The sequence below is a fragment of the Mastigoproctus giganteus genome, chromosome 12 (assembly GCF_048544385.1).
Source record: "Mastigoproctus giganteus isolate SK-2022 chromosome 12, ASM4854438v1, whole genome shotgun sequence".
NCBI classification, from domain to species: Eukaryota; Metazoa; Arthropoda; class Arachnida; order Uropygi; family Thelyphonidae; genus Mastigoproctus; species Mastigoproctus giganteus.
The window spans coordinates 63,019,646-63,046,514 of NC_143586.1; the positions used below are offsets into that span (position 1 = coordinate 63,019,646).

At 36.4% G+C, this 26,869-nt stretch overlaps 1 protein-coding gene across 2 annotated transcripts in view; it reads right to left on the reverse strand.

The window, feature by feature from the left end:
• Window positions 1-26,430, reverse strand: part of LOC150077117 (protein dpy-30 homolog) — a 45,883-nt gene extending 19,453 nt beyond the window's left edge. For both annotated transcript variants that reach the window (XM_090386119.1, XM_090386118.1), the window contains exons 1-2: window positions 26,387-26,430; window positions 1,020-1,138 (exon numbers count right to left, since the gene is read on the reverse strand). In XM_090386119.1, the coding sequence (XP_090242245.1) occupies window positions 1,020-1,138; window positions 26,387-26,396 (129 nt within the window). In that variant the 5' untranslated portion in view covers window positions 26,397-26,430. The remainder of the gene's footprint in view (window positions 1-1,019; window positions 1,139-26,386) is intronic.
• Between the last annotated feature and the right edge of the window lie 439 nt (window positions 26,431-26,869).

Consider the following 26,869-nt stretch of genomic DNA (forward strand, 5'->3'; position numbering starts at 1 on the left):
TTTCTAAAATTTTTAAGCCCTTTACAATTGAGCCCTTTTCAATTTTCAACCTGTCAAGTTTGCAATTGTCATGTGCTTTTCGCCGTTGCTTCATTTAGGCCTGCAGCACGTGCAATATCACATGGTCTTTCATTTCGCTCAAAGCGTTTCACAATTTCATATTTTTTCTCTATCGACAGAGGCGGACTGGCAATAAGCCTTACCGGGGAAACCCCGGTGGGCCAGTGTGATTTTGGCCATAAACCATAGTATGAGGCCACTATAAATTTTCCCGGGAAAGAATTTTTGACCCAGTCCGCCTCTGTTTATCGATAATTGCTTTTCTTTTTCTCTCTGAATCTGTAGTGTCTTCACCAGGACGCTTCCTTTTCATTTTTAGGGAATAAAGCACAATTACAAAACGAGGAGGCACGCTTGATACGCATAAACAAAGCTGCGCGCATGTAGCAACTGAATAAACAACACCATAAAGGCAGAGATACACTATTAACACCTCACATTTCTAGGGGTTACTACCATAAAACAATAAAAATCCAGTTGCGTTTCTGCTAGTGGAATCTGTTATAAACTGGTAGTAAACTCGATCTAATTGCATTTGCGATTATACCGATAGCTGGAATTGTGTTAGTTTTTACGTTATATTATGGTGAAATGTGTTTCCCCTTCACTGATATAAAAAACATAAAAGCAGCAAAGTTGAATTTTGTTCATATTTCGCTCTCAGTCTCCGCCGTCGCACCGTATATCGATAACATATGAAAAACGACCTTGAAGATAGTGGGCGGCAGCGTTGCCAAACGAAAAAATCAGGAACCGCGTAACTCCGAGTTCGCGTAAGTCGGGGCAGCGTAAGTCGGGGTATTACTGTATAGTGATTTTCAATAAAATCACTGTTGTAATGGGGTTTTAATGTATACCTTTTCCTCTTTTGATAAAAATACACAAAATTTATTTTTTTAAATTAAATTTTGTACCAAATGTAAAAAGACTGCCAAAATTTTAGTATATCTAATTATTACCTGAACATTCTCAGTAACAACAGCTGCTGCAGCAGTTGCAGCACTATTGTTTTCTCCTGCTGATGTTTCTGAAGGAGCTTCAACCTGATTTGGTATAACTGGTTCAGTAGTTTGCTGTTCTGCAAATAACAAATGATAATTAATTTTTTGATAATTTACTGCTATATGTATTAATATTGGATCCAATTTTAATTCTCTAACAGGCAAAAAAAAAAAAAAAAAAGCAGAAGTGTAGTGTATATATTACATCATTGTTTATTTGGGATAAAAGACAAGAAATAGTGGAAAACTGTATTTTATAATTTTACTCTTTATTCTGACAATATATTGGATAATAAGAAACTTTAGCAGTCTTGTTATCCAAAAAAAATTATTTTGCATAGGCACAGGCATAGCACATTTTTTACATAAATGCAGAACAATAAAGAATTTTTTTATGGCTATACAAAAAAAAATTATTGAACATTCAAAAATAATCAATGATTGAGACTGAATATCATGCTAAAGGGACACTAAAAATTCACGGTGTATAATAACATATTTTCATTATAAGCTTTTCTGCTGAAACGGAATATTGTGCTGGAGGAACACAACTTACACTGTAAATTCTAAGAGATATTTTAATTTTAAAATTTTCTGTTTTTGGTTGATAAAATACACAAAGCAAATCCACCAGGAAATTGAGAAAAACTGCAAAATCCTAAACATACTAAATAAAAACCCTTTGCTTCACTACCACCCTGAAATAAAAATTCCAGCCTGAAATTGAAATATAAAAATGAACCTTACCAGTACATACAAATATCTTAAAAATAATACACATAAAATCTTTCTTGGCATCAAAAAAAAAAAAAAAAGGTAGGGTTTCACTTTTTTTTCTCTTCTAAACTATTAATCAAGGACAAATTTCAAATTTGCCTAACCATAAAATATAGCGAGTCTTCATTATTCCACAGTATAAGACATGAATACAGTTATATAATTATACAATGTCAGAATATAATTGTGAATTTTGCAAAATGATATCTTTTGTCTTCTCCTAAACCTCTAAAAGCAAAGCAAAATGGGGAAGATTTAAACTAAATGGCCAAATTTAGAGAACATAAACCTGTAGTTTTATTAAGTGTTCTATAAAGTTAATCTTAGTAAAAAAAAAAATGCCTAAAATGTAATGCACAGTGTAAATTAATACCTTGTTATTGTTTAACTTTATTCGTTTCATTCATTTATTCACACACACATACACAAAGTAACTGTTTAAACTGTCAATTACAGGGGTACAAAAAGAGCTGAAAAAAAAATTTGATGTAACAGACATTCACATTCAGCAATAACAGTTATCTCCTTTCCCCCCATTAGTCCATAAAATCAAGGGTTTACTGTACTCCCAAATAATGCTTGCATAATGACAAGGTGCCCCATCTTGTTGAAAGAAAATCAAACTGTCATCTGAATGGGACTAACATTTTGCATTTGGCCTTCTGAACACTTGTTTTTCAACAAGATGGTGCACCTGGTTATTATATAACGTCGCTTAGGAGTATACATTGTAGAATGAGAATTTTACTTTTAAGGTATGTATACATACAACCTATTTCCAGTGTGTGTGGGGGGGATGTATACATGACACATTAATTGGAGGAGGATGTGGTTGAAAAGAGAGCGATCATATTGTCATTATCACATTCCTCTTCTGGCTCTAAAATATTTTTAATGAATGTATATACGGAGTTTTGAGCAAATGGCTTCTTTTTCTCACATTCATTCATGTAAAGCAGCCTCCTAGCAAAAAATATCTCGCAAATCTGATATACATAACACTGTACATATCAAATGATTCAATTAGCATATTGTACATATCAATTAATTCAATTAGCACATTGTACATATCAATTAATTCAATTAGCACATGATGAACCAACTATACTGTACAATGGTCATCTCAAACTCAGCTACAGCACAATGAGCTGGACAAGCAAGCTACGACAGAAACAAATGAAGAGACACTGTCCGCAGAAGAGCATCACATCCTAGAGACTATCATTGCCGGTAATCTCCAAAAGATAAACAGTTCAAGGAACAGCAATCCATCAGCAGTCAAAGAGCTCAACAGAAGTTACTCATATTAACTAGGAAAACCAAACTGGAAGGTGTTATTGCAAGATCAAATAAAAAAAAAAAAAAACCTATGAAGGCTTCTTACCAACTGCATTGGCAGGAGCAGAAATGGACAGCCATCCATTAAGGAAACAGAGTACCAATATCCTACCCACTTCTGCAAAAGGAATTTCTGTTCCTATATAAAAAATAGCATACTAATCCATGTTAATAAAAGAGTACAATCCACCAATTCATGCATTATTTAATCTTCACTCTTCCAATTGCAAAAGAATATTCCTTCTCACGAAAACTGAATTTGCAAAATTTTGAAAGGCAATAACATTTTCCCTTGTTTTAATAAGTAATGGCTCAATTCCATCCACCAAACAGGTTAAATTTCGACATTATTCAGTAAATGGATGCAAATCAGCATATTCCAAACAATTAAAAACGTGTTCCTATGTTTCTAGACACCACACGTACAGTTGTGTCTTTCTATGATTCCAAGACTATTCAGTTTAGCAAAAATTGATTCGTGATCTGTTAATAAGAATGCACAATGTATTAGGCACTGACCAGATTGGCTTAATATAATTTACACCATTAACATAAGAGAAAAATTTGAATGTTATTCTACCTTTTTCTGAACAATTCCATTCCCTTTGCCATTTTTGTAAAAGGAGCTCCCAAATCCTCTTTTTCACTAAATTGTTAATTTCTATGCCCAGCAACTCAAATTTAGCATTAGTGTCAGTAGAGGCATATAATGCAGCAAAGCAAGCATCAGCCAAAAAAAAGCCTTCCCATTTCACCCATCCATTTATTCCAAATGTTTGTCTACTTCTGCCTCGAATTTATTTAAGCTATCAACTCCCACGACAGTTGGAAGTTTGTTCCAGCAATCAGCTAGCTAAAGGCAAATTTTCACAATCTATTCAACAACTGTCTTTCCTCAATTTCAGTTTATGCTCCCTCAGGTTTGTAATCTGAGTAAGAAGAATCCCATCAGCATTGAGCCTGCTCAATCTATTCAATGCCTTATACAATTCAATCAGATAACCTTGCAGGTGCCTACTCTCCAGATGCTGCAATTTGCAGAACTTAAGCCTTTCTTCCTAAGAGCACCACTTTGTTCCCCAAACCAGTCTTGTTGCCGTTCTCTGTACTCTTTCTAGCAACTCTGCATCCTTCCTAAAATGAGGCTTCCAGACCTGTATGCAGTACTCAAGGTGTGGCCTGACCATTGCCTTATACAAAGAGATAATCACCTCCTTATCCCTGCTCACAAAATTCCTGTATATCATTTACAAGACTCCATGACCTACTCTGTCAGTTCGTCTGCACTGCTCAGAAAACTTCTTATCTGACTGTACAATTACTCCCAGGTCTCTTTCATCTCCACTATCCTGAGTGTAACAACACTCAGTTAGTACATTTCTCAGAGGTTACTGCTATCTATATGCAGTACTTTGCATTTGTCAATGTTAAACTTCAGTTGCCACTTTTCAGCCATTTTCTGCCCAACTTCTCCAGATACTGTTGCAGCAGCATACTGTCATCACTGTTATTAACAACCCTGCCAACCTTTGTATCATCTGCAAACTTTGCCATTAAGCTTGATATACCTTCATCAATATCACTGATAAGTATATAAAACAACAAGCCCAACACTGGGGCACATCACTAATAACATTAGTCCATGAAGAGCAGTGTTCGTTGATTACCACTCTCTGTCTTATCCCACTTATTTTATACTTCTTCTTAAATAAAAGGACAGGCCTCTAAATACTAACTGTAAATCAAGTGGCATCTTGCTAGCTAACACTTAGCATTAGCAAGGGCACATGATGCAAGAAAGCAAGCTTACATAGCAGCAGCCAAAAAAAAAACACCCCCCCTTCTCATTTCACTCATCCGCTCCATATGTTTGTCTAGTTCTGCCTTGAATCTGTTTAAGCTATCAACTTCTACAATGACAGATAGAAGTTTGTTCCAGATCAACCACCCGCTGGTTAAGGCAAACTTCCACACATCTATCCTACATCTGTCTTTCCTCAATTTGAATTTATGCCCTCTCAGGTGATTAGTCTTAGCAAGAGGAAGAATCCCATCAGCATTGAGCATGCTCAAACCATTCAAGGCTTTATACACCTCAATCAGAACACCTCGCAGATGCTTAGTCTCTTTGTAATTTGCAAAACTTAAGCCTTTCTTTGTTAGAGCAACCCTTTGTTCCATTCACTAATCTTGTTGCCCTTCTCTGTACTCGTTCCAACAGATCTACATCCTTCTTAAAATGAGGCCTCCACACCTGTATACAGTACTCAAGGTGTTGCCGGACCACTGCCTTATACAAGGGAATAATCACCTCCTTATCCCTGCTAGAAAAATTCCTGTATATCATTGACAAGACACCATGAGCTACTCTTGCAGACTGTCTGCACTGCAGAGAAAACTTCATATCTGCTTGCACAATTATCGCAGGTGCTTTTCATTCTCTACCTCTGTCAGTGTGGTACCACACAGTTGATACATTACTCTGGGGTTACTGCTTCCCATATGCCCTGCCGACCTTCGTATCGCCTGAAAAACTGGACATTAAGCTTGATATACCGTCATCAATATCATTTATAAATACAGAAAACAACAATGGACCAAACACTGAACCCTGGAGGACTCAACTAATAACAATAGTCCATGAAGAGCAGTGTCCACTGATTACCACTGTCTTCTCCCACTCAACCATCCCTTTATCCATAATGGCAATTTGCCTCCGATGCCACACTGCTCCAATTTGTGCAGCAGTCTTCCATGTGCAACAGTATCAAAAGCCTTTCTAAGATCCAAATATATGATATCAAAGTTATTCCCTGCATCCAGTTCCTTTGTGACCACATCATAGTATCCAATCAAATTGGTCAGACAAGACTTCCACTTAACAAAACCATGCTGTGTCCGAGCTATAACTAAAGTCATGTCTAGATGATCCTGCAGTGCTTCTTTAACCAATGGCCCCATTAATTTCCCTGGAACAGAAGTTAAACTAACAGGTCTGTAATTACCTATCTCCCTTTGACCCTCCTTTGTAGATTGGGGTCACATTTGCACATTTCCAGTCTACGGGTACTTCCCGAGTCCAAGGAAGTAAAGCTTCTCTGGAAACCCATTCTGCAAGCCAAAACCATTTTGAGTAGCATAACTAAATGTATAGAATAAAGCTTTCTGGTGTTGCTTACCTTGACTGCATGATCAACCCAGATTGATGCACCATACATAACAATTGGCAGAAAAATACAATCATAAATCAAATGGAATGCTTCCTCCTTTATCTCCCATTCCATCTGCATTATTCTTGAGATCACTGCAATAATTTCCTCACTTTCTCCGATATATAGTTAATATGCGAGATAAAGTTCAAGCCACTAGCAATATATATTCCCAAGTATTTAATCATTAACACCTGCTGTAAGGAAATACCATTCAACTTTACTTGAGGTGGTCTATTAACAGTTAATTTACCCTTCAACATCATGATTTTAGTTTTGGATGTAGAGATTGTCAATCAATGTAAACTACACCATTTGCTTAATTCTTTCAATATGCAGTCAGATCCCATTTCAAGCACCTTACTGGAATTTCCATTCACAAGTATTACCATATCATCTGCATAAGCTATTGTGTGCAAGTGGTCAAATTCTCTCGAGCCAATCTTCCAAAACAAAGTTCCATATTAAAGGGCCAAAGATAGATCCCTGCGGACAACCTCGAGTCACTGATGCGTAATTGATCCAAAATTCGACTTAACTGTTACTGTGTGATCCCTAAAGTAATCTTTAATTACAGAGAAAACATTAAAAGAACTTTAAGCCATGTGTAACAACACTGATACACTGTCCCAACTAATGGAATCAAAGGCACCAGCAAAGCCTGCAAAAATTCCCATGGTATATTTATAATTCAATTCCCAAACATTATGAACTAAAGAGTACAGCGCATCCTCAGTACCTACACCAGGAGTGAAAACATTATTTGTTAGAAAGGCCAATATTACTTCTTTGGTAGATAGTAACCCACATAGCTAAAAGCTTCTCATAAATTTTTTTTTTTCCCCACAGTAGACTTTAAAGTTGCAGATGTTTTTGCACATTCTTTTATTCATTCTTCATCTTTCACTATTGTATTCACAGTGGATGTTGGAGAGTTGAAACACAAGAAACAGTATTTATTGTTTTTCCACCTTCATGCATTTTCACATGTGAAATGTGAAAATGCATGAATGCATGTGAAAATGAATAATAATACTTCACATTTCACGTGTGAAATGTGAAGTATTATTATTTATTATTATTAACCAATGTTGCCAGGTCCACTCACATACTTTTCTGCCATACTGACTGGGATAACATGCAATAATAAAAAAAAAAAACAGAAACAGTTATCGGCAAGACAGAGTAGTAGTATAAATAAAAGGGTGAAAAATTTGAACAAAATACATCCCTTATGTGACAATCATGAAACCAGCTGCTGACCTATGTGATATTTGTAGAAGTAATTTTCTATCTATTTTTCAAGCCAAGAACTGCAAGGATGAAGAGAAAGAACTGAAGCTGAACGGTGCTTTGGACCACCTCCAGAAAGCCAGAAATTAGAGATCGTATTACCAAACCTGGTGTGACAACTCAGATAATATGACTAAGGTCGTCGATTTTGTTCAAACAATAAATTATCCAACAAGCCATTAATAGCAACCAGGTTCTGCTTATTTCAAGTGCACACAAAAATGTGCAGTATTTGGTATAACTAATGAAAAAGAAAAAATTCGGTTCAACTGCTTGATTGGTGAGGAGCAAGACACAGGAAAAGGTCCAAATGGTGTGGTGAGTTTTTGCAACACTACCTGGAAACTTCTCAAGAAGCTGAGACCCTTGTTCTATTTGCAGACAACTATGCGGGACAGTTGTCTGCAAATAGGACAAGTAATGAACACTATCAATAATGTCAGAATTGTCAGAACAATGTCAGCACAGTGTGTCAGTAATGAACACTTTTTTCAAGAAAAGGGTGAACAGAAAGTGGACATGGAAGAGCCCAAATGGATTAACAAGTAATGAAATCAACTTCATCCTCACTAACAGAAGATATCGTGAATGATGTTACCGTCCTGAACAAGATGAATGTTAGAAGTGATCACAGAATGGTAAGATGCACACTTGATATAGATTTAAGAAAAGAAAGGAAAAAACTGACTTGAGTAAATAATACGAAGGTCTTTGAGATAACAGAAGACGAGTGTTGTTATTTGTTGTTGTTATTTAGTTTTTAGGAGCATTAGCAACTAAGGCCATATTGCTCCGGGATATGCGGTGGTCATCCCCTGACCTTTCCGCGCCCTCCATATTTAGTGGTGACGGGCTTGAACCCCGGTCTACAGAAGACGAGAAAAAGCAGTATGTACTGGAACTTAATTTTCAGCGAAGAAGTAAAAGAAAACATGTTCGTTGAAACATAGTGAGAATTTCAGCTGTATGGACTGAGTACACGAAGAGAGCGAAATTGTTAAAATCACGAAGGTCTCAAAGATCCTGCATGTCCAATTCTGGGTTAAACAGCTGACTCTAAATTCTCATAACTCAAGCCAAAAGTAATCTGTTTCATTAATTATGTAATTCCATCATTGAAAATTAATGCAATTCCTCGACAGTAGGAAGTTTTCAAAAAGAATGTGGGTGAAAAGTGAAATGTTTTCCAAAAGCAATAATATCACTCTGATGTGATAAATCACAGAGTGATATTACTGTAAAAAATCAAATCAGAATAAAAAAAAAAAGACAATTTGTGAAATATTCTCTACATTATTTATGTATAACTTGATTCAATTTCATGAGCTTCTAAATCATAAATCATGAGAATTCATTCAATTTCAGCTTTTGTAAGCCCATATCACTTAATCTAAAACTAACAGCTATGAACTATACTTTTAATATTTAAAGCTATTTTCTAACTACCATCTATTATATCATCACCACCATTGGCCATTTTCAATCCACTGCAGGATGAAGGCCTCTCCAGCAACTTTCCAGTTCCTTCTGTTTTGTGCAATGGCCATCCATTTACTACCCACAAACTCATGAATTTCATCTATCCATCTCCGCCATTGTCTTCCAGGTTTTCTTCTAGCTCCTCTTGGGTACCATTCTGTTATTTTCTTAGTCCATTTGTCATCATGTCTTTGAGCTATGTGTCCTGCCCAAGACCATTGTAGTTCTTTAGTTTTTATAAGAATGTCCTTTACTTGAGTTTGCTGCCTAATCCATGTGTTTCTCTTCTTATCTAACAGTCTGATTCCCAATATAATTCGTTCCTTCTTCGCTGTATAGCTCTCAGCTTCTCTTCCATTCTTTTGGTGAGTGCCCAAGTTTCACTTCATAAGTCATGGTGGGGGGTATACATTGGTTCATTATTTTACGTTTCAGACAAACTGGGATATTGCTCTTCAGTATGTGACTATATTTCCTGAATGCTATCCATCCAAAATTTATTCTTCTCTTGACTTCCAGCCATTTATCATTATTACAGCTAATAACTTGTCCTAGATAAGTATATGACTCCACCTTTTCAATTACTGCTCCTTCAATCATTGTCCCTTTCTGTGGCATACTTGTTCATCATTACTTTTGTTTTAGCCATATTTACCTTTAGTCCAAAATCCTTACTAACTCTGCATAACTGATTAAGATTTTCCTCTAATTCTTTGGGATTGTGGCTTATGACTACAATGTTATCTACAAATCGTAAATGGCTTAGGTATTCTCCATTCACATTGACTCCTTTCTGCGACCAGTCCAAACTTCTGAAAGCTTCCTCAAGGGCAGCAGAAACAGATTCGGAGATATTGTCTCCTTGTCAAACTCCTTTCTCGATTTTAAATTTCCTGCTGCCTTTGTCTAGTCTAATAAAGGAGGCAGCGTTCTCATATATTTTCTTCAAAATCATAATATATGGAGTATCTATGCCTTGTCTTTCCAGTGCCCGAAACATTGCCCTATGCTGTATGGAGTCAAAAGCCTTTTCATAATCCACAAATGCCAGGCGTAATGGTGTTTTTTAATCATTTTCTTTCTCCATTAGCTGTGATAATACATGTAGGTGATCCATAGTTGAGAATCCTGTCCTAAAGCTAGGTTGCTCTTTCAGTTGATTCTCATCAAGTATTCTTTCTAATCTGTTAGTAATGACCCTTGTGAACAACTTGTAGATGTGGGATAACAAGCTAATTGGTCTATAATTTGCAATTTCTGATTTCTCTCCTTTCTCATGCAGCAAAACTGTGACTGCATTATTCCACTGCTTAGGCAACACACACTTTCTAATGCATTTTGTGAAGAGCCTTGCCAGTTTTCGTGTTATGTCTCTTCCTCTCAATTTTAACAACTCTACAGTAACTTCATCTTCCCTCGGGGGCTTTCAGATTCTTCATTTTCTTCAACGCCTATTCTACCTCATTAGGAAGAATATCGGGTATGTCATATGTGTTACTAATTTGCGATCCATCTTCCCCACTGCTGGCATCATTCCCTCGCTTCTTGCATAATTCTCTATAGTAGTCTTCTGCTATTTGAATTATGCCTTTTCTGCTATTTATAAGTACACCGTCAGTATTCTTCAGTTTCAGTATAATTTGTCTTTCTGTATTACTACTCATGGCGACTGATTTAAGTCCTTTGTTTTCCCTTAATGCTTGTTCTACTTTTCTTGTGTTAAATCTTCTTATGTCCTCTATGAGCCTCTTCCTAATGGCTTTGCATAACTCAGTATACTCAATTTTCTCCTTGTCAGTGTTTATCTTGCTCTTCATTTGCTGCTTCGGTTCATCATAACAAGTGTTTCTTGACTAATTTTTTCTTCTTTGGATTTCTTTTTCCCTATAGGTTTCTTGGGCTTTATCACTTTCAGAAAGTTGTAATATTCCTCGTAGATATCTTGGTCCTGAGCAGTCTGCAGAAGCTCAAACTTGTTTTTAAGTTCCAGTACATACTGCTCTTTCTCGTCTTCTGTTATCTCAAAGACTTTCGTATTATTTACTCGAGTCAGTTTTTTCCTTTCTTTTCCTACATCTATATCAAGTGTGCATCTTACCAATCTGTGATCACTTCCAACACTTACCTTATTCAGGATGGTAACATCACTCACGGTATATCTTCTGTTAGTGAGGATAAAGTCGATTTTGTTAGTTGTTAATCCATTTAGACTCTTCCATGTCCACTTTCTGTTCACCCTTTTCTTGAAAAAAATGTTCATTAATGACAATCCTTGAGATTTTGCAAATTTCACAAGTCTTTCACCAATTCCAAAATTTCCTATAGTTCCCCTTTCTGCACCGTTTTGTCTTTTTCCAAACTTAACATTGAAGTCCCCCATAATAATAGTGTAGTGGGTTTTCTGCTCACCTAGAAGACTCAATTTTGGTGTGTACATTTCTTCGACCTCTTCATCATCACGGCTCGATGTTGGTGCATAAATCATTATAACCTTTAGCTTGTACCTCTTAGAAATCTTGAGTATTAGTCTTGACACCCTTGGTGATGTACTTTTGAATTCCAAAATGTTGTGTTTTTTTTGTTTTTTTTTATATTTTTATGGATCAGAAACCCAACTCCACCTTTGCTCCTTTCACTGTTTCCATTGGTGTACAGCAGATTTCCACTTGATAAACTTATAAGTGATTCATTTCTTCTTCTTCTTGTTTCAGCCAAACCAATCATATCCCAATTCACATTTTCTAGTTCCTTTTCCAGCTCTAATATCCTGTCTTCACCGATGAGCAATCTTACGTTGTAACAGGCCAAGTTCAGTTTCCATGAACATCTATTATAAGCTATCTACAATTACAAGGAAACACATAAGATATGGCAACTACATGAATATTTCTAGATAATTTGTATATAAATTGACATATTACACTGGTCAACACCAAAAATGTTTCTGGCTTGAAAATAGTCAATTCTTCTTAATTTCAGCATGAGAAAAACAAATATAACATTTAAAACTCTTAGCTCTTGGTTCCACGATATAGCCCATCTTATGATTTAGGGGAATATTGGTGAATACTAGGGAATTTTGGAGTCTAGAGAATAGATAGGTTGAGCTGGTTTATGGAATAGACAGATGTGCTCAGAGCTGGTTTATGCCAGCTCTGGGCACATCCAAGATCATTACATTACATGTGCCTTACCAGTTGAAGCACATGTAATGTAGACGTTACAGTACCTGTCTGTATTACTGAAGCAGTTGTATATTTCAACCAACTGGGCCAGTCAAGAATATTTCAATCAGTTTGCGATTGGGAGATGACATGCTCCAAATTACATGCATAAGTAGAATCTTTTGCTTGTCATTGGCCATTCTCATTAAGTTGCAGGAATCATCATTGGTCATCAACTTCTTGTGTTTCTTTGCAATTGCACTGAGTCAGTTGAGCATGGCGAGCTTTAGATCCTCATTCATCTCGCTGTTTGGATTATTGTAAAAGTTTCGAAAGGGGTCTTCTTCTTACAGTCGCATTACAAGACTATAAGGTTATTACCACATGCTTTTTCAGAGTCACTGTCGTCTTACATATTTCAATCGTTTTGTGAATATCCAGGTCTGATTCATACAATATACGATCTAGTATGAACTCTTCATTTTCATCATACTTCTTGACATATTTCATCTCTGACAGTATCTGTTTCCCCACTGCAAAATGGAATGTGCAGCGTTACCATCTCGCGCTTGTACTCGTTGAGATCCTGAGCAAGTTATAGTTTCAATAGTGTATTATGTGTGGATACTGTCATTTCTTGCAGATCTTGTTAGCGCTGCATGTGTAATTTATGACAAAGCATGACACTAACATGCTCCAACATGATAGTACAACTGTAACAGTACAAATACTTGTATTGTTAGAATCATACTATTCAACAAATGGCTACAATCAAATGGATAATTATGCTATTGGTGGCCTAACCTCTTCCAAATGTTGATTCGGTAGAGTAAGCAGCAGGTGTGTTGTTGGAATTGGAGTTAACGACACAAGGGCTAATGAGGCCAAACTGTGTCTGTTCACAGTTTATTACAGGCGTGTGTATCCTATTTATTACTAACATTGATTTGGTAGAGTAATGTAGCAGGCATGAGCATAAATTACATCGTTCATGACTGCGGTTCTAGCTGTTCGAAATTTAGTAGGTGTCATTAAAGATGTTTACACATAAAACAATCTTTTGGTGCAGGGTACACACGATTTTTTATTTTTACTGCAGGGAGTGCACATGAAAATTGTATATAAATTTGTATACTGTGTATACAAATGTTGTGTATACTTCATGTGCATATGTAAAATGTTAATTAAAGGAGGCAGCAAACATTAAGCCATAATTATGAGAATATCCTTGGATTAAGGGGAGGTTCCCAAGGACTGGAGAAGTGTGAATGTATCCACAATTCACAAAGGGTAACACAAGTAATTAGAGACTTGTTAGTTTAACTTCTGTTCCAGGCAAAATAACGGAGTCACTCATAAAAGAAATAATGCAGGATTATCTAGACTTTTTAAAGGGAAATCTTGTCTGACCAATTTGATTGGATACTATGACGTGTTCACAAAGGAACTGGATGCAAAAAATAAATCTGATATCGTATAGCTGGATTTCAGGAAAGCTTTTGATACTGTTGCACATAAAAGACTGCTGTACAAATTGGTGTAGTGTGGAAAGGGCAAGCTGCTTCTGTGGATAAATGGATGATTGAGTGAGAGAAGACAGAGAGTGGTAATCAATAGACACTGCTCTTCGTGGACTAATGTTATTAGTGGACTCCCCCAGGGTTCTGTGTTGGGCCCATTGTTGTTTACTTTATTTATCAATGATACAGATGAAGGTATATCAGGCTTAATGTCCAAGTTTGCAGATCTATAGCAGGCTTCCAAAGGTTGGCAGGGTTGTTAATGACAATAAAGGCAGTATGCTACTGCAACTGGATCTAGATAAGTTAGGCAGATGGGCTGAGAAGTGGCAACGGAAGTTTAACAATGAAAAATACAAAGCACTGCATATGGGTAGCAGTAACCACAGAGTAACATACCAACTGTGTGGTACTACACTCAGGGTAGTAGAGAATGAAAGCAACCTGGGGTAACTGTGCAGTCAGATATAAGTTCTCTGAGCAGTGCAGATAGGCTACCAGGACAGCTCATGGGGTTTTATCAATGATATACAGGAATTTTGCTAGCAGGGATAAGGAGTTAATTATCTCTTTGTATAAGGAAATAGTCAGGCCACACCTTGAGTATACAGGTCTGGAGGCCTCATTTTAGGAAGGACGTAGAACTGCTGAAACGAGTAGAGAAGGGCAGCAGTGATGGGAATAAAGGGGTGCTCTTACCAAGAAAGACTTCAGTTCTGCAAATTGCAGCATCTGGGGAACATGTAAGGGATCTGATTGAGGTGTTTAAGGTTTTGTATGGTTGAGCAAGCTCGATGCTGATAGGATTCCTCTAGCTCATATTATGCACTTGAGGGGGCATAAATTCAAACTGAGGAAAGATAAATAGAAGTGCAGAAATCTGCCTTTAGCCAGTAATAGTTAATTGTTGGGAAAAACATCAATATGTCGTTGTGGAAGTTGATAGCTTAAATAAATTCAAGGAAGAACTAGACAAACTTTTGGAGGCAATGGATAGATGAAACGGAAGGGGGGGGTGTTTTTGGCTGATGCTGTATAAGCTTGCTTTTTTGCATCATATGCCACTACTAATGCTAATGTGTACAGTGGTACCTTGGTTTGCGATCATAATTCGTTCCGGAAACGTGCTCGTAATCCAAAGCACTCGTATATCAAAGCGAATTTCCCCATAAGAAATAATGGAAACCCAGATGATTTGTTCCAAAACTCAAAAATATTCATATACTGTAAAAATGATTAATACAAAATACATACCTTTTTATATTTTTAATATTTAAATTTAATATACATAAAGCAATCGAATTTATTAATTATTGGGTAGGACGACTTTCACTGTCTCTAATGGAATCACTGCTATCTGTTGATTTTTTCTTTTTGTGCGACTTTAACTTGCTTTTGCCTCCTTTTGAGGATTTCACGGAAATCAGATTCATCGCTCGCACTATTACAAAACGAGGAGGCACGCTTGATACACATAAACAAAGCTGCCCGCGTGTAGCAACTGAATAAACAACACCATAAAGGCGGAGATACACTATTAACACCTCACATTTTACTAAAGCACATTTCTAGGGGTTACTACCATAAAACAATTTCCAGTTGCGTTCCTGCTAGTGGAATCTGTTATAAACTGGTAGTAAACTCGATCTAATTGCATTTGCGATTATACTAGCTGGAATTGTTGGTTTTCACGTTATTATGGCGAAATGTGTTTCCCCTTCATGGATATAAAAAACCATAAATACATTTTCAAAATCTTCTCTTCATTCCTATCGAGTTGCGTTCGGTTGGGGTGATTCTGCGTTCGACTGCCATTTCTTGTAAACGCAAAGGCTAATTGTGCATAAGCGAATTCGGTTCGTGTTATATAAGATATCGTTCCCCTATTTATAAATCGTGTATGATCGAATTCGTGTAGTGTAAACACGTGTTATACGAGAACTGACTGTACTCGTATTGCAAGACCTCGCTCGTTTATCAAGTTAAAATTTATTAAAAATTTTTGCTCGTCTTGCAAAACACTCGCATACCAAGTTACTCGTAATCCAAGGTACCACTGTATATATGTTCAAAAGGGTTAAAACCACAAATTCACAGTTACTCATCAAGACCTTTCAAATAATATGGTTATATCATTGAAGATGCAAAACTCAATAATAAGATAATGGGCAAACATACTCAAGAACAGGTTTTTTCATGTATAACTGATTTAAATTTTATATTATCAATGAACATAAATTTTTTTCACTGAATCTTAAGTTTTCTGCTTGGAAATACTATAAAATTCCAAATGTTTATGTCTGAGAGTCCTTTAAACATCAAATATTTTCATAACACAGGTAATTATTTTAAAATTAAAATTAGCCTTCTGTGATTCACATGACACCCAACAGATTTTTTTTTTTTTCCCCTAAATAACTTTCACTAATTTTCTCTAAATGATGAATTATTTTCAGTTCTTGTTTATGTTCTAGCACAGGCACAGGTCAGAGGAGTTTACAATAAATCATGAATACAATCAATTGTATTTAGTAATCATAATGGCTTGAACCACAATCCACTCAAAGTGTGCATGCTACTGTGTTCTTACTCCTGACCACTCGGTTATGTCAACTGATAACAGTAATATTAAATTTTACTATAGGTAATTATTGTATTATTTTTTACTTACTGTGAATTATAAGAGGTTAAGTGTTTAGCTGATATACATTTGATGCAACATAAGTGGTCCCATTTTGGTAGCAATTTGATATCTAATTGATAAAACATGAGTAAGTGGCCCATTTTAGGAGCACAGATACTAAAAACATATATTTCTTATTTTGTCAGATGAAAGATGAAAAAGGGTAGAATCCAAGAGTAAAGTTGACAGATGAAAAAAGGGTAGAATCCAAGGGTAGAGTTGACAGATGAAAAAGGGTAGAATCCATCTATAGCAGGCTTCCAAAATTAGGCTCATCATACAAATCATATGTATTTTCTGGAATTTTTTAATCCTGAAAATTAGAACTGCCAGTTTATGGGATGAAAAACCAAGGGACTGATGCAAGTGGTGAGAAGAGGGTACAATGAAAGAAAGTGCAAATGCCCACCCTCAAAAAAAAAGACTGCAAATGATCTCTCTGTTGCTCATGCCCTAAAAAGAACAAATATGCTTGCTTAGCATCTGCGAGATGCCACACATTGTTTTAATTATAAAAAATTAACTTTTAATTTTTTGCTAAATTGGAAATGGTTTTCTATTAATTATGATTTTCTAAACTGAATTACATAATATCAAACAAAAATAGATGAGAAAATAATAATAATAAAGTTTTTTTTATATTTTTTAGAATTTTCCAGGTTGCTCATCCTTAAATCGAAACACTCATGTGGTCACTGGCAGACACAATGTGAACATCTGTATTTTTGCCAGCTGTTTGCATTTCGTTTGTGAGAAACTGGTAAACTTCAAGTCATATGGCAAGATTAGACAGCTGTTGCTGGCATTTTTCAGACACTACAAGTATGAGATATGAGTAGAAGAATGCATGCTTTTGCTTGCCTGAAATGCCAAACAAAAAATTAAATCCTCAAAACTCAAGGATGAGGCATGTTCAAGTTATAAGGTCTCCAAATTTATTTCTCACAAAATAATCGGAGTATACGTGTGGGACTGCTTTTAGTCTAACTGCCAATAAGTTTCAAATGTTTTCAGAAGATGGCAGCATAATTCAATATGTCAAGTTCATTGCAGTGCCCTACACAGTATACTATGTTTATAATACTTAAAATGGCATCCTTCACTCATCAAGAACAATGTGTCATTATCCAATTTTTGCATCTCATTGGGAAAAGTTCAATTTAAATCTATTAGGAAATGCCAGAAGTGTGTCCTGTAAGCCTCATGAACTTTCATGTCCATGAAAGTTCATCGCTGGGTACATGAAGGATGGGAGTCCTGCAAGAATGAAGCATGTTAACCAAGACATTCTAATCCTTACACATTATGTACCCAAGGACACTATAGTGACAGGAAACTCATGAAGAATTTCCACCAGGCACTTCACAAAAAAAAAAAAAGTCCACACAGACTAAATCACATTTGTTTCTATCAGGAAAATGCTTCACCCCATCATTCTGGAAATGTGCAAAATATTTTAAAGAAATCAACATTGTTTTTTTCGACATCCTCCATACCTGCCTGACCTTGCACCTAGTGACTTCTGGTTGTTCCCAGCGATGAAGGATGCTCTTTATGGCAGATGATTTCCTAGCCAATAAGCAGCTACTTTCACCATTTACAAGTGGGCTGAACATACCTCCAAAGAAAGCTTTGCCGCAGCAGTCACAGATTGAAAGAGCAGGTGTGAAAAATGTGTGCAGCTTCTAGGAGACTACATTGAAAAGTGAGGCAAGTATCACCTCTGTATCTTGTATACTTTATGAGAAATAAATTTGGAGACCTCATAACTTGAATGCACCTTGTATATCAAAATGTAAACAGAATATACTGTAAATAATTTTGAGTTACATGGTAGGATTTGATTTCATTTACAAGTTCACTGTTGTTTAAAATAAAAAAAAAACAGAAAAATTACAAAAGTGGCACCTATCAGATGCCACATTAACAGTGCATGATTAAAGAGGTAAAAAATTAATTCCATAATAAAAAGAAAAATGGCACCTTAAAGAAAACTTGAATAGTTATGTTACATTTAGGCAAATAAGTAATGCACATGGCACATTTAGGTAATAAATAACAAACAAAACCACAAGTGGCTTCACAGTACTTTCTACCTGAACTTTCAGCTTAATAACATGGCAGTGCATGGCTACTTCATATTACTTTTGTTTAAGCTAGTGGCGGCTGTGACAGTGTAACTAAAATGCTGAAAACAGAGAACTTGAAAATTTTAATTGCCATCAAAGTGATATAAGTGAATTTTAATATTCATTTAGTATATTGTAGTTTTGACATTCAATCTGCATCCCTGATTATGTTTTTGAGAAGCATGTCCATAAAAAAAATCAGGGTAAAAATTCAATATCGGGTTCAGCCACCAAAAATGGCGGCGAGGAAAGGAGGGGGAAAAGCAGTGATTGATGGGTTGTGACTCCGCCCACTCACTGTGTTCCCTCTCCTCTCCTCGCCCGGTGGATTTGAAATGACACGCGGACGGCACTTGGCACAGCAACAAATATGGCGGCTGAAAACAAATGAAGAAAAAGCAATTTTTAAAAAACCAAGAAACAAAAATTCACACGAAATGCAATCACTGATTCTTCTCGCCAGTACGTAACTAGACTATTTCGCGAGCATTAACAACGATAATTTCTGATGCCAGTGAACACATAAATGCTTCTTTTTTTTCTTTAATTTTTGGTGGGGGCTGCCGCCCCCTAACCCCCACTATTTCCCCCTCCCCACAAAATTGGAGCTAAAAAATAAAAGGTAATTTAAGGGTAAATAGAGGGGAAATTTCACAAAACAGAAATGCACGTTTTTCTATGCTATTTTATGAGCATTAACAATGAGAAAGGCTGAAAAGAAGAAAAAGAAAAGGTAATTTTAGGGGAAATTTTACGAAACAAACAAAAATGCACGTTTTTTTTATGAAAAACATAAATGAACGTTTTTTTATGAAAAACATAAATGCACGTTTTTCTATGCTATTTTACCAGCATTAACAATGAGAAAGGCTGAAAACGAGAAATACCAATAAACAATAGTTAATTTTTCGGTTTTGTATTGGGTTTCGTAACCCAGAAAAACCTCAGCGTGCCTCGTGTTGCCTTTCATCAGTCAACATTTCAAAATATATATATATTTTTTCAATGGGGGCTCTGCCCCCAGACCCTCGTTTCAGTGGGGGATTCGGCCCCCTCACCCACTAGTTTAATTTCACCTTTAAATTCGGATAAGTATGATTTTTTTTTTAAATTACGAATGTAATTAAGACCGATGATTAAACTGCAACCACGTGATATCAAACACCACAAGTAACAGGTGTGGCACAAGGTGACAAGCACCGTGGCCCCCGTGTCAGTTGTGATCGTCTAGACGTAATTGACTCCGCCCACTGGGTGGAACCGGCTGAGCCGTTCTCATTGGCTGTACCCGATACTGAATCTCGACCAAAATCAGATCTGAGTTTCAGGCATTCTGTGTACCAGTTAATGTAATAACAGACTTAAGCATTTGTTGAGAACAGCACATATTTGTAATTTAAAAAAAATGAATATCACAAGTAGAAAAAATTACTTCTAGAGGGGAATACTGTAGATGTCCAATATTCATTTATTTTTGGTTTCGATTTAATATCTTAGATTTCATGTAAAATATGAATTGAAAACCAAAAATAAATGTGTACAGCTTGGCATGCCAAATACAGCAGTCACTAACAGGCTGCTGATATAACAATTTGTGAATGCACTGGCACCAATTCCATGTGCAATTATTGGTACTGTCCACAATATTAAAAAATAAAATAATAAACCTTAATTATTATCTCTGCATTATGGAAGTGAAACTTGGGCACTAACCAAAAGAATGGAAGAGAAGCTGAGAACCACACAGCAATGAATTATATTGGGAATCAGACTGTTAGATAAGAAGAGAAATACATGGATTAGGCAGGAAACTCAAGTAAAGGACATTCTTATCAAAACTAAAGAACTAAAATGGTCTTGGGCAGGACACATAGCTCGGAGACATGATGACAGATGGACTAAGAAAATAACAGAATGGTACCCAAGAGGAGCTAGAAGAAAACCTGGAAGACAAAGGCGGAGATGGATAGATGAAATTCATGAGTTTGTGGGTAGTAAATGGATGGCCAGTGCTCAAAACAGAAGGAACTGGAAAGTTGCTGGAGAGGCCTTCATCCTGCAGTGGATTGAAAATGGCTGATGATGATGATGATGATTACCTCTGCATACAATATTTTCAAATTCATTTGCAGATTTATTGTTAACTTTTATTTATGATCTGATTCACAAGCGTTATGCACTTGGTTGCAGAAATTCAACAAGTGTAGGACAGCAGTAGAATCAAATCTGGCTCTCATTCTTTTAAAAAATTTTAAACATTTAAAGAATTTTTTAAAATATAAAAAAATATGAGAGCCAGATTTGATTCTACCAATTTTCCACACTTAGCATTAGCATTAGTAGAGGCATATGATGCAAGAAAGCAAGCTTATTTAGCATCAGCCAAAAAAAAAAAAAAAAAACCTTCCCATTTCACCCATCCATTCACTCCAAAAGTTTGTCTACTTCAACCTTGAATTTATTTAAGCTGTCAACTTCCACGACAGATGGAAGTTTGTTCCAACAATCAACCACCCAATGGCTGAAGGCAAATTTCCAGACATCTATTCTACAACTGCCTTTCCTCAATTTGAATTTATGCCCATTCAGGTGTGGAATGGAAACTGAGCATGAGGAAGAATCTCATCAGCATTGAGCTTGCTCAAACCATTCAAGGCCTTATACACCTCAATCAGATCACCTCACAGGTGAATAATCATTTATTGAATTTCTGCAACCAAGTGCATAATGCATGTGAATCAGATCATAAATAAAAGTTAACAATAAATCTGCAAATGAATTTGATAATATTATACGCTGAGATAATAATAATTAAAGTTTATTATTTTATTTTTTTATGAAAATACCAGCTGTTGTGGTGAATTTTAATCCTGGTTTAACGTTAATTTATAAAAAATAAATTAAAATAATAATTAAAAAATTATATATTATTTTTTTCTATATCCACTATATTGTCAAGGTAATGAACATATTAAGAAGTGCCCAATTTTACTGCCTTTATTCCAAACATTTCCACAGTATCATGGGGACTTGCATGTGACAAACAGTAACTTTTAGGTATGCAACAACTAGAGCAGTGGTTTTCGACCTTTTTTTAATAACGGCACCCCTAAGTAAATTATTTTTTTTGTGGCATCCCTACTCAATTTTCTGTCTGTTAGATCCGATTTTGTGTGTGTGTGTGTGTGTGTGTAATATTAAAAAAATGTTATATAATAGTTATTACAATAATATAACTATAAACAAAATTACAATTCATAATACAAATTATATATATATAATAATTTTATCCTTCATATAGAGGTTTTTTTTTTTTTTTTTTTGTTAGTTGTTGGCGCATCGGCTTCTGTAGCTATAACTTCTGCACCTCCCAAAGTTTTTGCATTTACTCTGATCCAAGCCCGAAGCGGGATTCGAACCTGCAACCTTTGGGTTGCCAGGCAGGCGCTTTACCCACCCGGCTAATATAGAGGTACTAAATAAACATCAGTTATAGATCCCACAAAATTAAAAAGACACCGTACACCTTTTTATAATGAAATAATTATATAAATTTTTTAAAAAAATAAGTTTAAGTAACTTAAACCCAAATTACATGCCCCCCCCCAATGTTGTTGAGGCACCCAGGTTGAAAACCACTGAACTAGAGGGTTAATGGTCCATAAAGCTACAATCACTCTAATTGAAAAATATTATATTTATAATGGCGATAATTATTTAGAAAAAAATAAAAAATTTCATAAAGTGGCTGCACTAGAAGTATCTTACATACCACAACATTTAGCAGTTTATAAAATAGCAACAAATATCATTGCAACCAGGCTTTCTGGTCAAAAATACATTTGAAAAATGCCAAATATAAAATATCATATTTGTATACATCGTACACACAGCTTGACTAATATGGCTGCCATGGTCACCATAGTAATTAAGAAATTCAGCTTGCTGGTGAGTATTTTACAGGTCAGCCTAACAGTTGACCTTAAAAATTTTAAATGACCTTTGCTTAGTGAATGATCTAGTCTGTATATTCAGGAATAAATCTCATTGGTTGAAAGAATGTGGCAAAGAATAAGAGTCAACCATTCATATCTGATTTGTTAGGATAGTCAAAAATTAAAGTTACCAGGAGAGCATTTTATAACAGTTTTATTCAACATCAGTATAACAAATTTCATCCTTTTTTAATTTATCAGGGAAAAAAAAAGTTTTAAAGATTATTCATTTGTGAAAACATTACACACTTGTTTATCTTAGAGAACTTTTTAGCACGCATTGGGGTTGTACCTTACCATCCTCCTGTGCTTTTTTAATTTGTGCTGCTTTGTCGTGTTTACAAGTGTGAATTTAAAAACCTGGAATGATTTGTGGGGAAACAGTGCCCCCACTTTATTATTATTATTGGCCATATGGTGCAAGGAAGCCTCAGGCTTGTGCTGCACCAGCCAAAAAAAAAAAAATTCCCGAGTTACCCTGAGAGACAGAGAGAGAAGTAGAAAGGAATCACCAAGAAAGAGAAGAATGATGATATCCAGCTCGGAGCCCTGGGTGTGCCAAGTCCATACTCACCAGATGTGAGACCCTGGAGAAACTGCTTGAGTTCAATCAAGATATCATTTATAATTAATTTAATGTATGGATAAAAGTCATTCATGTAAAATAATTTAAAAGGTTTTAATTTTCATAGTCTAATTAACAATGGCCCATCTGATATCACAGTACAAGCCTGAGCAATATAGGCTGATCTGGAAAGCTGCCATGAATTTAATGCTAACAAGTAAAGTAAAGGTCAGTATTTTCACCTCATCACATGAGCTAAGTTTACTGCATAATGGTTGTTCCAGAAGGCTATTTTGATGGCCCCCCCCTCCACCATCAATAATATACACCGATGAGCCAAAACATTATGACCAGTAAGTCGTTATGCAAATCGAAGCAATTGCAGGTGAACTGAGGCACGTGCATGGGTTGGGAGATGGTATAAAAAACACCTGATACTGAGCTCCGTTAATCAGTGTTACTTCAGATGGGAAAGGCAGTGGACTTAAGCAAGTTTGACAAAGGCCAAATTGTAATGTCCAAACGACTGGGTCAGAGCATATCCGAAGCGGCACAGCTGGTGGGATGCTCACGGTCAGTAGTGGTTAGTGGTTAGTACCTAACAAAAGCAGTCCGAAGAGGGAAAACCCACAAAGCACCAGCGAGATGTTGGACAACCACGGCTCATCGATGCTCGAGATGTTATGTAGCAACAGAAGGGCAACTGTGGCGCAACTCGCCAGTAATTGGAATGCTGATGACGGGAGTAATGCGTCAAAACACACAGTACATAGAAGCCTGCTGAAAATGGGCTGCATAGCAACAGGCCACTCCAAGTGCCCATGCTAACCACGGTTCACCGGCGACAGCGCCTACAATGGGCAAGCGAGCATCGAAACTGGACCTTCAGTGATTGGAAGAAGGTCGTCTGGTCCGATGAATCACGTTTCTTGTTGCACCATGTGGACGGCCAAGTATGTATGCATCATTTACCTGGGGAAGTGTGGTGCCTGGATGCACTGTAGGACGAAAACAAGCCGGTGGCGACGGTGTCATGCTTTGGGCAATGTTCTGCTGGGATACCCTGGGTCCAGTCATCCATATGCTGGGCATTCTGATATCTACCACCTACATAAACATCACTGCTGACCAGTACACCCTTTTGTGGCAAGTCTTCCCCTCTGGCGGTGCCGTCTTTCAGCATGATAATGCGCCATGCCACACCACCTGGATTGTTTGAGACTGGTTCGCAGAACACGAGGAAGACTTCCAGGTATTGCCCTGGCCTCCAAATTCTGCAGACATCAATCCCATCAAGCATCTGTGGTTCATATAGGCGGTGCATATAGCTTGAGTGATGGCCGTTTTGTTTTAATAATGGCAGCTCAAAATAAAAACAAGCCCATCAAAATACTATATAAAATCGTCATAAACTATAAACTTTGTTTGGATTATAAGCAAACAAATAAACATTACCCATTCGAAACTCTTGTGTTTACATACACTGTAAACACAATTTTAAATGGGTAATGCTGGCTGATGATTTAAGTAGTGGTCACTTTGTTTTGAGATGGCAGGTTTAAATGAAAACAAGGCCACTGGAACACACTCTAGACCCTCCTCACATCAGTTGTTGCCTTGATGGATTTTCTTGATGCAATGATTAAGTTGATCATATTGCACTAAATCATACCAGTTTATTGGCATTATCTAGTATTTTTGTGTCTGTGAACATGGGTTTGTGGACTGATTTACATGTTGTGCAAGTTTAAAAACCCAGAATAATTCATGGGAAAGATTCCTACTTCCACTGCCTGAAATCAGCTGGGAATTCCTTTCATATCTGAGAGGATTCAACATCAAATCTTTCCAAATGAGTGACAAGTGGTGCAGTTACTAAAGTGTCTTGGAGGATTAGTCATGTGGTTTGAATTAGAATGCAAACCTGATATCCATTTGGATCTGCCTGTAAACACAAGTTCTAAATGGGCAGTGCTCATGATCTGAGTGGTGAATATGTTTCATAATAGTGGATCAAAATAAAAACATTACCATCAAGTTACCCTTGGATTTAATTGCATGCATTTTAGATATGGTTTGAATCAAACTGTTAAAACTTAAGAGCAATAAATAGGCAATACTCAAGATACAGGCAATGGTACTTTGGGACCCAGGTGCATAATTGGTTTTGGGGACTCCACCTTCCATTATTACTTTTTTTGGTAAGACTCCAGATTATGGGTACACCTCCAGAGAATGTGGCTTCTTTTGCTTGAATCTGTCCTGAATTATTGGTGTAAACTAACCTAATCTTTTCTCACTAGCCAAAAATGAAAGTCTATTTAAAAACCCATACTTCTTTTGCTAGAATCCGTCCTGTGGACACAGCCGCAAGGCGGTGACAAGGTGTACCCATAACCTGGAGTCTTTTTTTTCCTTTTCTCCCCTATGGTCCCTTCAGCAATTTTAACAATTCCAGGGACATAGGTGCTTCACAACCATTGCACAACTTCCTGCACTGCATTGGTGTTTATAAAATTTTTGTAATGGTTATCTTATTTCAAGATGACCTCAGAATATAAATTTAAATGAGCTTTTGATCATTCTTTGGGCATAAGAACTACATAATCATTGATGTGATTGCAGTTGATAACTCAATAAAGCTCGCATCCAAAAGTAGACAACGGTTAAGTCACTGTATATGAAATTTAGCGCGGAAACTTTTAAAACGCACTGGGATAATTAATCCCTCAAGAGCCCGAAGAAAGGTTATTATTTTCCAGCCTTGTGACAAAGTAAATAAATAAATAATAATAATAAATTGAAAAAAAAAAAAAAAAAAAACCACATTTCGCGATGCATACCTCATTACTATACACAAAAGGTATAAAATTCATTATGCTGTACTAGGCCTATAATCGCATTGTTATTAACCAACAAAACATTATTTCAACTTCATGAAAAGCACAAAATTTTAAATTACAACAAAATTTCTAATAACTCCAAACATTACAAATATCAAGCTTTGCATATACACTGTAATTTGCTGCAATATCAAACATAAGATATTACACCAACTTATTTGTGTCACCGTAATTATCAAAGAATAATATTTCAATGAGGAATTTACTTCTTTCTGTTTCGCGAAACTTGAATTTCTTTCCGTTTTCAATTAACCAAAAATTTGTACGTACCTTCCGCCATCTTGAACACTAGATTTCTGCTGCGTGGAGATGGCGCTAGAGCATAAACATTTGTTTTATTGTGCCTATACACCTCAAACCGAAAATTCAAAGATTTAGAAAATATTGTATAATGTACACTCTGCATGTCTAACTTTATGTCACAATTTCAGGAGGAAGTCGTTGTTGTAGTAGGGTTTTTTTTAGAAGCATCAGCGACTAAGACCATATTCCTCTGTGTATATTGTCTGTAAATTGCATGTGTTCTGAGGTTGATTTTCTGTTTGCTGGACAAAAAGCCCAAGTATCAAGATGCCAAGTATCAAGCCATGCTACCCTCGCCTGAGACCGACTAACTCAGCCACGTTCTGAAAAAGGCCTAGAAAATTCCCCATTCATCGATGGGAGTCGAACTCCGATCTTTTCCATTCCGGTGTGAGGAGGACGGCGATTCTACCAACTATGCTACCGAGCATGGCTTGTTTCACCATGGAA